This window comes from Gavialis gangeticus, unplaced genomic scaffold, assembly GCF_001723915.1.
Source record: "Gavialis gangeticus isolate Ggan-Ray unplaced genomic scaffold, GavGan_comp1, whole genome shotgun sequence".
Taxonomy (NCBI): Eukaryota; Metazoa; Chordata; order Crocodylia; family Gavialidae; genus Gavialis; species Gavialis gangeticus.
In genome coordinates, this window is record NW_017729032.1 from 178,268,484 (window position 1) to 178,281,508 (window position 13,025).

At 45.8% G+C, this 13,025-nt stretch overlaps 1 protein-coding gene across 2 annotated transcripts in view; it reads right to left on the reverse strand.

The window, feature by feature from the left end:
- Positions 1–7,252, reverse strand: part of ACE2 (angiotensin I converting enzyme 2) — a 51,126-nt gene extending 43,874 nt beyond the window's left edge. For both annotated transcript variants that reach the window (XM_019525515.1, XM_019525516.1), the window contains exons 1-2: positions 6,977–7,252; positions 1,896–2,054 (exon numbers count right to left, since the gene is read on the reverse strand). In XM_019525515.1, the coding sequence (XP_019381060.1) occupies positions 1,896–2,054; positions 6,977–7,147 (330 nt within the window). In that variant the 5' untranslated portion in view covers positions 7,148–7,252. The remainder of the gene's footprint in view (positions 1–1,895; positions 2,055–6,976) is intronic.
- Positions 7,253–13,025: the final 5,773 nt, after the last annotated feature.

Genomic DNA, 13,025 nt, shown 5'->3' on the forward strand with positions numbered 1-13,025 from the left:
ACCCATACTCGCTGGTTCCTGCCTGGCAGGGGGTAATCCCCACTGCCCCCCACTGCCCTGTGCTGCATGCAGGGCTATTCCATGAGCCCCGCAAAGCCCCAAGGCCACTGCAGGAGCTGGTGAGGGGTTTTTTTTCTTAAAGGGCTGGGGCAGAGCAGCCATGGGGGGGAAGCTGAGGGGAGCAGGAAGGGTTGGGGGGCCTGTGGCAGAGCTCCCCATGCAGTGGGGGGCAGCAGGGGTCACCCCCCCCCTCCCAGCAGCACCCGGTGAGTCCGGGCTTTTTTCTAAAGTACCCGGAGTTGCGCAGGGCAAGGCAGCCATAGGGGGGGCGAGCTGGGGAAGTGGGCAGGGGATGGGGCCTGGCAGGGATTCCTCCATGGTCCCCTCCCCCACCCCCTATTTACCAGCTCCAAGTCCTGCTCCGGCTCCCTGCTGCAGTGGATGGGGATTGCCCAAATCATAGAAGCTCACTGAATCTTTTCCAAAGATTCAGAGAGCTTCAAATTGATTCAGGCCTTTTTATTGGTCACTTGATTCCATTCAGATTTGGAGATTCTGCCATTGGATCAGGCTGAATCTCCTCTGAATCGAATCAGCGCCCATAACTTCGCACAGCCCTATTAAACACGTATGTAAGCACTTTGCTAAGAAGAGGTTATTTTAAGCATGTGCTTAAATGCTTTGCTAACAGGACAAGACAAATAATGCAATATCTTGGAGTGGGTATTAAGGATCATTACATGTCCTTAAAATCCAAAAGAGTTATGAATTGGCCAGACTATCACCGTCCTGCAAGACTATTTGTAGTGGTAGCAGCAGCAGCAGCGATAAGTTATATTTTGGGGCCCACACAGGAGGTTTCTAGGTAAGCAGATAATACATAATGTTGAATAAGGGACAAAAGGTCCTTTTGGTGCTGGCAGGCTGATTCTTATCTGTATTCTTTAAGTTCTGCAAAGCCTTCTGTGTTGATCTGCTTATACTGGCTTATATACAATGGCCAGCACTAGTTGTGTCAGAGGAAAGTATAAGAACTCTGCAGTAAGCAGATGTCAAATAATCTACCTCAGTGTTAAACCTTCTCTATTATAAATTTTTCTATTACTTTGACAGGTTTACACCTTGAACCATTTCATTCAATATTTCTTTTGAATTTTTGTAATCAAGTCTTATAATTCCCAATATTCTTCTGATCCACATAAATGTCTATACCCTTTTGAATATTGCTATATTCTTGAACTCAACTTCCCATGACAGTGCATTCTACAGGCTACCTGTGCATCATGAAATAAAAGGTATTTCCTTTGAATTTATCGTCTTTTACTTTCATGGATGTCCCCTTGTTCTTATATTTCTATTTATTCTCCTAGAGCCCAATACTGAAAAGCACAAAAGAATGTGTATAATTTTCCCCATGTAAATAGTTTCATTGACTATCCTGTGACATAAATAGCTCCACTGAGTATCCTCTGAAATAAATAAGAGATATATGACATAAATAAAAGTTATAGGTGCATTATGTAACTGAACAAAAAGCAGGCTGAAGGTTCAGTTAGGCTACTTGAGGAGCGTATGTAATGTTGCAAACAATCAGTATGCATATACTGTATGTAAGCTCACAGGTACATCGTGACTTGGTAAATTTATAAAATGGATTCATGACATGGTTGCCTGCACTAATAGGGGTGAAGACAGCAAATGACCCAGGGGGCCCCTTGCAGTCCTAGGTTTCTATTATTAGCTAGTGACAGGTATGATATCCTTGACAGCAACATGGTGGTTCGGTATGTTAATATGATAAACAAAGAACAGAAATAATGTACTTTATCTTTGCCAGAGGCATTTTGGAATGGAGTGCAATTCTTTGTGCAGTCTATACACATCTATCAACTTACCCTTTGGTATTTTGCTCCTGGTAATGCTGATGATCCTTTGTCTTGAAGAGACTGAAGTTGGAGTCTGATAAGAGGATCCATAGTCTCATTTATTGTGTACCTACTGGCATTGTTAGATGCTTTATTGTAAAACTCAGACCATCTGGCATCTGCTTCATTCTAAAACAGATTCATTTAAATATGTTACTCACTTGTAAGAAATCTGGCAAGACAATATTTCTACTCACTCCCCCAACCTCTGCCTCAGGCATGCACCAGACCTAGAAGCTCTGGACACGTCTCTGCATTTTCTTTCAAGCCCTCAGTCTCCAAGGTGCTTGACTATAGCTTCTGGGGATGAGCCCAGAGATGTTCTACTGATGCACTACTGTGTTTGGGGTATGTCTGTGGGCATGGGTGATTAGAGCATAGGCAAGGCATGCTTGGTTCCCTCAGTGTCAGTGCAGAGCAGGGCCAGGAAGGAAGCTGCCCCCTCTCTGCCCTGCCATGTTGGGTCTCACCCACTGGGCCACAGAGGCCCCACAGGGAGGGCAACAGAGTGAGGAGCCAGAGCCCACAGCAGGCAGCCCACCCCACCATGGGCTCCACTCTTGCTGTGCTGCCTGCGAGGGAAGGGGACCTGGGTGCCATGCTTTGCATCCTGCTCCACCACAGCTGCTCCTGCCTCCTGCAGGTGGCAGCTGAGGCTCTGCTGCTGGGGGCAAGAGACTACGGACCTGAGTCCTTGTTTCCGTAGCCCTAGCAGCTGAGGGAACCCTCTAGCAGAGCTAGGGGGGAGGGGCAGGGGGCTGTGGGTGGGCATCAAGGGTCACCAGCAGGGTCAGGGGCTGTGGTTGGGGAGTGAGGGGCACCCGCGGGGCTGTTGGGCTGTGGCTTGGGAGTGGGGGCCTGGACTTGAGTTCTGTTGAGCAAAGGGGGCAGGGGGAGCTCTGATTTTCCATGATAAGAAACCCAAAGCCAAATACCAAAATTTATAGGTATTTAGAATTTATTTCATTATAGTGACTGATGCACTGGTAGACTTCCAAATTGCTTTAAAATTGTAAATATATCAATAAAGCACTGTGTTCAACTGATACCTATATATATAGAGTGGTGTTTCATTTTAATCACTGATTTGGGGGCTTTTATCAGAGAATTTGCAATTTTTATCAGAGAAAACCAGGATCCCTGGTTATCAGAATACTCCATACACTAGAGAAAAGCATCTGAGTACTGTGGTGACTGGTCTCATTTCTGAAACCACAGTGCGTTCTTTATTATCATGCTGCTTCTGATGAGAGCTGCTAGATGGAGTCTGACTTTATGCATTTGGAAATGTTATAATATTTTCCTTAGGTGAGGGTGCCTGGGAACAACTTTACAGAAAGACAAAGATTAGCCATTTGCATTTCACCTGACAATCGACATGCACACTTTAAATAAGAAAGGTATCCATGTTTTAATTAAGCTGGAAACTTCCACAGGGTGCAGTGATTCTGGCTTGTAGTTTTTGAAACTATTAAGCTTACACTACATTCTCATTGTACTAAAATGTGTTTATTTTTAATCTGTAACCTTGGATAAAAAGAAAAACAGCCACAAAAATCACAGTATTTTCTGTTAGGTTTTCAAGTCTCTAAGGTTACAGGAAGTTTTTCAATTCAGCTGCAGCCGTGAAGAATCGTTTAATAAATCAGCCTATAATTGATAGCTGTTACAAAATGCAATGACTGCCTAGAACCAAGCGATTGTACTGTATAGCTACAAGTTGAAAGCTAAAATGAATTTTATAGTTAAAATAACACAGCCATAACTGTTAGCATCATTCTTGTGGACATATACCACTGACTTCCCGTCATGATGCTATGATTTGGGAGTCTAGAAATTTGCATCGATACTTAATTTTTCTCAGAGAACAATTCTTCTCACTAGTCCACTGTTGATATCTAGGAGTGGAAACAGACATTGCCTTTCTTCGTGTTTGTTCCACCATAAAAATGTTTATGGCAGTACAAAGGTCCGAAATCTAGGCATTCACAGTTCCTATCTAATCCTGGAGGCATCTAAGTTCTCTAAACTCAGTTTCCACCAATGAAGTCTGGTAGGTGTCTAAATTTCTACCACTTGGCATTCACAGAGTTACTGGAGTCTTGACAGTACTGAGCAGCTTGGCACCTCTTTCAAACCTAAGCCCAGACAGAGTTTACAAAATTTCTTCTAAAAAGACAAGTATGCTCAGGAACAGTGACTGGAAATTGACTCTTGCACCTCCCAAGCTAATGCCCAAGCTACTTTTTACAGTGTCAGATGATAACTTGGGTACAATAAATGTTTAATTATGCCATGCAAGGCTGAATAGATTAAATAGGAGAAACTGAATGTGTCCCAAGCCAGAAAACCCTGTAAACTTAATTGGGGTTAAGCATTCTCAGGGGAGGTGAGACATCTGTCAGTCAGAGGTGAGATTTGAACCCCAGGTTTCCACATTTCTGGTGAGTGCTGGAATCTCTTGGGGCAAAAGGGAGAGTGGTACCCTTTCTGGCTGTGTTGATGGTTGTGTTTGTACAAGAAAAACATTAGGGATAGGGACAGAAGTTATACATAAATTGGTTGAAGTAATCAGAAATTGGTTTAAACCTGTAGCAGAACAGAAGTCTAGTGCACATAAATCAGTTTCAGAATAGCTGAAATTGGTTTAAGATAAACCTGGTTGAATGTAGTATCAGACTTAACTGATTTGGGTTAAACCGGTTTATGAATCTGCTGTCCCAGATCCATTCTTGGTTCAAGTGAAATCACAGTCCCTCAGCATCCCAGCATGTTCTCCAGCCCTGGGCTGGGCTGTTGTGTCTGTCTGCTCCGGCAGAGAAGGGTTCGGGGGAAGATGGGGAGAGGCAGAGACTGTGCCACAGTCAGGGTTTGCTTTGGGGGGGGGGGGCAGGGAAGGGGGTTAAATTTCCCTTCTGCCCTGTCCTGCTAAAAACATACTGCTGGCTGCAACTGTGAATTACAAATCCCAGAGGCACCTGGAAGCAGGAACAGGAAGCGATGAGCAAACTTGCAGAGTCCTGCTTTTGTGATTGTGGACTGCAAATCACAGAGAACTTGGGGGCAGCAGGAAGAGAAAGTGAATGCACAGCCCATGCTGGCTACATGCCAGAGAGCTGTGCTCTAGTGCCCCCTGGCTTCTGGCCTGAGCCACTGCAGGCATGTGGCTGCATTTCTTGAATCAAAGGTAAATGTCTGTCCAGTTGTTTCTCAGTGTAATCTCTACACCTTCAACTAACCTGCAAAGACTGAATCGATTAAGCCTCAGACTTTTTGACTGTCTGTACTTAGCCTAGAAGGTGTAGGGACTGAACACGAAACATGCTTCCAGGGAGTGGATACAGCTAGTCTCAGTTGAACCCAGACTCGGGTAGGGCAGGGACACTGAGCAGGCACTGCATGGCCACCCAAACTGGAAAGGGGAAGGGTCCAGGCACCTACAGGTTTTATAAGGACTACAGGTTTCCCTGCAATAGAACCCAGGGCAAGCACTGCCAAAGGGTGCCTCTTGGCAATTCCCTTCAATAGGGACAGAGGCAGGGACTGCAGGGGTTATTGCATTGCTGGTTATAATTTTTTTAACTGAATAATGCACTATAGTCAGGGAAGGAGAGGATGAGTGGGTGCAATGGGACAGCCATGGCCCCGCTATGACAGAGGGAAGCAAGGACTTGGAAGGGACATTAAGGTGGGGTGGAAGGACACTCCCTTGGATGTGAGACAGGGGGGTAAGTGGAGATGGGAGGGAATATGGGAAGAAAAAGGAAGGAATGTGTTATTGTTTTTTTACAGAGGTAGTAAATGAGAGCTGGAAACCAAGTCTGGGCCAGGCCAGGTAAGACTCCCTCCTAGGTTAGGAGTATGATAGCACAAGGGGGTGGGATACGGTGGGTGGCTCTTGAGTTTGGAGAGAGTTTATTTTGCGATAATTTCTTATTTTAATTATTTTATTCTCTTTTACAAATTATTTTGTCTTTTACTGTAAGCTTCCCTCAGACTTCTTGGGAAGGACAGCATATACAGCTAATAAACAAATAAATGCATGCCAACATCACTTTAATTTATCTGAATCCAATATAAAGTTGCCCCATGAAAAAGAAGCAGTAAAAATACACCATGGTACATCGCCTGGGGGTGGATGTTGTGTGTCTTCAGTTATTCTGGGGTAGCCAATTGCTCATGCAAATAGGCTATTGAGTTCTTGCCCACCAGCTAGTGGTAAGGAGTCTAATAACTCTTACTCTGGTGGCTTCTCCAAGATAATAGTCTCCTCCAGATGCAGCACATAGAATTTAGAAAAGTAAGATGAAGTACACCAGCACTGAAGTGTTGTGTAGACATGTAATTCCAGGAAAGGGTCTTGGCTGTAACTTCTGAGTAGAACCACACTGTCACCCAGATCTAGGCTCTTAAGTCTCTGTGATGGACAAGTGACACCCTACTCAGACTGGCTGGTTTAAGTTTCTTAGAGTGCCTGCTTTCACAAATCCCATTCCTAGGTGCCAACTTTTTCTGATGCGTTGTGTGGCAGAGACATCACTGACCATTACTGTGCCCTGGGCTCCTACAGATGGAAGTGTGGTGTGGCGGGATAGTGGTGTTCCTTTGGTACTCCTTTTTTGGCTGCAATAGCGAATCTTCATCTCCATCTTCAACAATGCGTACTACCACTGAAGGGGAGGTGCAGGATATGGGGGATGGGTGGGAGGGTGAGGCCCCCACAGACTCTCTTCTGGTGTCACCTCTCCTGGCAGCCCTGGATATCCCCTGATCATATGCTGTTGCGGGGTGGCTAGCTTGGCACTGCACATTCCAATAGATGGCAGGATGCCTAACGGTTAAGTATTGTTACCTTAAACCTAAATGCTCTTTGTGAATCTACCACACAGTAACCACCGACCTAGAATCCAGAATTGAACCAATCTTTAGAAAGGCACAGTTCTTCTCCTATTAACAATTCTGATTTATGTACAGTAATAAACTAAACTATAAATATATCTATTTAGTTCCTGAAATACTAGTGATATTCACAGACAGTCCTGAGTACTTACCATTTTCTTGGCATTCTCTTCTGTAATATTGGTGTTGTAGGCCCACGAGGCAAGTGAACTTTCATAATACAGGCCTTCTGCATCCTGATTGAATTGATTCAAAAAGGTTGTCACATTCTGTGGCATAGCAACTGCAAACAGACCACAAAAAAGGCAAATGTAGACCAACATAGTTCCTCCTGAGCCAAGAATCTCCAACTGGTTACCTGAAGCAACTGTCTTAATTGACTTCTATCCCATCCACCTTTATGCATAGATTTGCACCACTTAAAAGGGCAGAATCCAATTTGCTGGACTTTTTTATAGTTTTCGGCTGGGTGAGGACAGAAAAGAAAAAAAATAAAAACTCAAATAAACAAAAGTCAATGATTAACTTTGAAGAAACATAATTACTAGTAGCATTTTATGACCTTCTTATAAAAGGCTTTTACTTTTAGTTAATATTTCCCCAGTGTGCTGTCAGTGATATAGCTGATCATTATCTATAGACTAACAGGGTCCGTGAAAACCCAAAACATATGAATCCTTTAACAGACTGACAGCAATCTATGGAAACATTCAGAAAATTAGAGGGATGAATTTCACTACGTGTTTTATTTCACTGGGAAACTCCACTGGCGAGATGCACCTTCTTGGTCTGGTAAAAAGTAAAAATACTTTTTTTTAAATATTTAAGTGTAGCTGTTAATCCTTTCAAGTCAGAGCTTCAATGACTTTGCAGCTCAGGTCCCATTTTCAAAAGTGATTTAGGCACTTGGGATGAGATTTGCAGAGGTATTTCAATACCTAATGCTGCAGAGAAGCATGTGGTGGGCTTTCAAAAACATCATAGAAGGTTAGGCACCTAATTTTTAATAAATTTAATAGGAATTGAGAACTTCACCTGCTTAGATGTTTTATAAATTTCATTTGGCATCTTTAGAGACCTAAATATCTTTGAAAATCTGGTTCTTAGGAGCCTAATTATTCTTGAAAATACATTGGACAGAGGCTAATAATTGCATGACTCTCTTTTGAATATGAGACATAGACTCCTTAGTTATTTAGGCCTTGCTCCCTTGTTTGGAACAATGACTATATTCTGTCATGCCTGGTTGTGGGTGGCCAGGTCTAGGAGTCACCCAGGGTATAGAAAAGCAACCAAAATCAGATATAGTGTGCAGAGACTGAGTGTAGGGAAGCCAGTAAGCCAGAAGCCAGGAGATCCATCTGAGGATCTAAGTAAGAGATCCACAGGGTTGGGCAGTGTATAGAATCAAAGGCCAGCAGGGTCACATATCCAAAAGATTGAATCAGGAGTCAGATTAAGGAGATGAAGGGCCAGGCTAAACTCAAACTCCATTGGTGAGCTGGGTTGGGTAATCAGAGAATCCATTAGAGACCCAAAGCTATTCCTTAAGCTCTTTTAAACTGAAAAGTCTCTTTGAGGCCCTGATCCCATAATGATATCTCAGGTGTTGCATCCCTGAGCTCAGCAGGTCCCCACAGAAATCAATAGCAGCCAGTTTACAATGGTGCAAGTTAAAGGTTGGGATTTGGGATGGTAAGCTATTGGGGCTGGAGCCTGAACTTTCTATTTTAGAAATGCTTAACACATAGTGGGCAGTCCAGCCAAACAAGTAATAATAGAAATCATAGACATATAAGACACTTTTTCATGTACTCCAGAGGTGGGGGATGTTTAAATAGAGTGGCTCTAAGAGCCACTCTAATTCAGGAACCACAGCAACTCATGTACCAGCATTCCTGTGCTTCAAAATGGTGGCATGGGCACCTGAACTAAAGCTTGTTCAATGAACTTTAGTTCAAGCTCCACCACCACCACTTTGAAGTATGGAGACACTGATACACGAGACAAGGAAGCTGGCTGAAGCACGGTAATTACCAAACACTGGTAATTACAGTGCGTTGGAGCAGCTTCACAGCACATCTACAGGCACCCATTGGGCTGGCAGGAACCTAAAGAAATCATTCTAGTCAATCGTCCTGATCTGGAGCAGGATAACTACATTTAGCTCATCCATCCTTAAAGGAAGTTGTTCCACTATGTTGTTCTAACCCAGTGCTGTCAAATATCCAGCCCACTGACCCAGGTCATCCAGCCCATGGACTTTTGCCTTGGCTCTGGCTTCAGTGATAGGTCTTCCTGCAGTAGTAGCCAGCACCCTGAGAAGAACAACACTGAACAACACCAAGGGAAGAAGCCCTGGTGCCATGGACAGAGCCAGGGCAAAAGACCTGGCTCCGAGGGCTCTGTCTACAGTGCAAGATCTTCTGACTGTGTTGCTGGAGCTCCCTGTACTCCTGCCAGTCACTGGAGTGCTGGCTACCATCCTAGGAAGCCCTACCACCTCTTCAGATTCCTGCTTCTAGCTATAGTGGGATTTGCCCACAGTGCTGCTGGAGCTGCTAGTGCCGTGGTACTGGCCCAGGATGCTGCTGTGAGAATCTGCAGTGCCGTTTGGGCTGCTAGTGCCAGGCTATCACTGGAGCACTAGCTGCCCCTATGGGAAACCCCACCACAATGACCAGAACCCTGGTTCTATCCACAATGGTGGAGCCTCTGACCACAATGCTGTTGGGGCATTGGCTGCTACCAAAAGCCCAGCCACTTTGACCAGAGCCATGGCTCTGCTCATGGTAGCAGAGTTTCTGCCTGTAGTGCTGCTCAAGTTGTTAGCACCCCAGATCTCACTGGGGTGCTGCCTCGGTATACTGTAATATATTCATATTTATGGGGAGGAGTAGGAGGGTGTTCACAAGTAACTGCCCATACATGGGAACAGGAAAAAATATACACTTAAAAGCTGGGGACACAAACACTATGGAAAATAAAAATAATTCCCAGACACAGTTACTAGAGTACCGTTCACTGTTTGGACAAAGGTCCCTAGGACAGGGCCATGAAACTCACTCCATGCCCTGAGCTAGAAGCAGACCCAGAGCTAGTGGCTAGAGTGGGGCCAGGGGTGATGGAAGAAGTGGTGGCTGAGTAGCAGTGGCAGAGGTGGTGGAGAAGTAGCTGTTTGCTGTGGCAGAGGAAACACAAGCAGTGGTGGCAGCAGGGAAAGCAGCTACCGGGCAAGTAGGGCTGTGTCAGCACAGCTCTCACTCACCCGCTGCTGCCAACAGGTATGTCCAAAAAGGCTGGAGGTCTGGGATTCTGTGGCAGGCCATACTCCCTACCAGCCCCACTTCCAAATTCCCTGGCACACCAGTAGCCCTCTGTGGAGAAGAGTTGTTACAGTATCTAAAGCAGGGGTAAGCAACATTTTTGGCTAGGGTGCTGAAAAAACCTCAATGTCTACCTTGTAAGGTCCCGGAGTGCTGGCATGCCAGAAAAACAAAACTGGTGCAGGGGATACATGACAGGACACACTGAATATTAATATAGTTAATCATCATAAATGTTGCTTTTTAACAGTAACTACCATGTTTTCTAAATATTCTAAAATTGGTGACAATAAATAAAACTTCATATACTACTTTTGTTCTTGTGTAGTCTTTTTTGTTAAGCATATTGTGATCAGAGAGCAAATAAAGAAGAGAAAGAGAGAAAGAAGAGAAAAAGAGGAGAGAGAGAGAAAGAGAGGGGGAAAGAGAAAGAAGAAAGAGAAAAAGGAGAGAAGAGAGAAAAGGAAAGAAAGAAAAGAAAGAGGTAAAGAAAAAAGAAGAAAGAAAAGGGGGAGAGAAAAAGAATAGAAAGAGTAAAAGAGAAAAAGAATAGAAAAAGAGAGAAAAAAGAGGAAAAATAGGAAAGAAGAGAGGAAAAAAGGGAGAAAACAAGAAAGAAAAAAGAAAAAGAGGGAAAGAAAAGAGAAAAAGAGAAGAAAGAGAAAGAAAAAGGGAGAAGAAAAAGAAAAGAAAAGAAAAAAGAGAGGGAGAGAAAGACAAAGAAGAGAGAAAAAAGGAAAAAGAGAAAGAAGGTGTGTCCCTCCTTGCCAGCATCTCCCACTGCTACCAGCTGTGGCTTGGGCCCGCTGGATCAGGGCAGCGTCTGGTGGAGGGAGGCAGCAACACCCCACCAGCAGCCATCAGGGCCAGGGCACTCAGGCCTCCCTGACAGTCCTGGAGCAGGAGAAGCCTGGGCCAAGGGCTGGGAAAAAGGGCTCAGCTGGGGCTCAGGCAGATGGACACCCCATGCCACTGGGGCAAGGACAGCATCAGGGTGCCAAGTGCTGGGGCTGGGTGCTCGAGGCACGGCCGGGTGGCATGGGAAGAAGCAAGTGTTGGGGGAGGTGCCACAGGCAGGCCAGCCTGCCTGGGCCCTTAAGAAGGTGGGGACCAGGTGATAAGAGGGGCTGCTCCAGGGCTCCATGGGCTTGGACCATGGTGGGCGGGTGGTCAGGGGTGTCCAGCAACATCCAAGGTGGGCCCCGGCCTGTACAGCTCAGCAAGGATGGGGCACAGCCACCCTGCCCATGGGGTGACACCACCAGGCTAGGGCAGGACTCTGGGTTCAGGAGGCTCCCAGCTCAGCCTCCATGCATGCTGGGCACAGTGTGAGTGGGGCAAAGCCACCCCCGGTGCAAGGCCCCAGCCCCCCAGGAACAGCCACTGTGGCTGGCCTGGCATGCCCGGGCCCTGGCCTTGCCCCTTCACAGCTCCCCTCCAGGGGCTGGGGTCAGGGCAGGAACTACCCTGTAGACTCCCAGCTGGCTTGGCCCTGAGCACCATCTGTGGCAGCTGTTCCTGGGGCCCAGGGGACTTCTGTAGCCAGGCCCTTGCAATGGGGGTGGCTCTGCCCCACTTGTACTGTGCCCAGCATGCAGGGTGCCTGAGCCCAGATCCAGGAGCCCTCCAAGCCCAGCATCCAACCCCAGACAGGCAGCATCCCCTCACGGGGGGATGCACCTCATGCCTGCAGAGCTGTGTGGGCCACTGGGCACCCCCACCCACTGGCCCTGCCCGCCTGTTTCAGCTGAGTTATAATGTTATCTGGCACATAACTTTTTTGAGAAAAGCAAAATTGGAGCAGTTGGCATTGGATTTAGGACCCAGCCTTTGTTTTAGGCTAGCACAACCCTCAGACCGACCACAGCCTTCCCATTCAATAATAGGCAAATGTACTGATACACAGTGATAACAAAAAAGAAGCAACAATGCAAGCAATCAAGGAATTTTATGTCTACCAATCCTAGGGCTGTCATCTGAGTCAAAGTACATCTGGTCAGGATGCAGACTTCACTCTGAGGCTGTTTCTTAGGTGTCAGATGTCAGCATGGCATGTCAGCATTCTGGAGGTGGGATGCCAAGGCCCACAGACCCCTTCCAGTGGGTTGTACGAGCTGGGCTGCTGGTATGCCCTCAGTCCATGGTGGCCTTGGGACCCCTGTCAGGGAGGAGAAGGAGGAGGAACAGGGAAGGACAGAAAGGAAGAGAAGGAAGGAACCTTTGTTACTTTCAAGTCTCTGCTTTTGTATTCTCCTTCCCCCTTGATGACTCCTAATGACTCTTCATCCATGGCTAGATCTGTGGTCACACATCCACATAGCCTTCCGGGCCTTCTCCTGATTTGGTCTGTTCCCCCAAAACCAGGACTCTGCCCCACCCTGCTGCTCTGGGGCCTTGCAGCTGGTGTCACTTATCTTGTGTTATGCGACAATATAGTAGTACATACTCCCTTGGTTCCCAGGCTTTGTGTCCTTGTTGTGTTAGACAACCTGTCTACCTTGAAGGCTGTGATCTCATGTTATGGCATGCCCCCCTCAATTCTCAAGCTGTGTCCATTGCTGTGCTAGAAGACAGCCTGTGTGCCTCCAGGGCTGTGGAGTGCTGTGTGTAAAACCCAGGCTCTTACAAATCAAATAACCCCTGCTGCCCATCTTGAACCCTTCTAATACATATATTTATATCTATAAGCCAATTCCCAAAAAACAGACCTTTAAATACCATTTTAAGCCAACAGAGCTGCCCCTCATTTTATTTGCCCTGATTAATAATAATTAAAAATAAAATGTTTTATCTTTAGGAAACTGAGATGAAAAAATATTTTTCTCATTGTTACTACTTTATGAATTTGTTCCAGTACAGTATGTAGCACTTATCA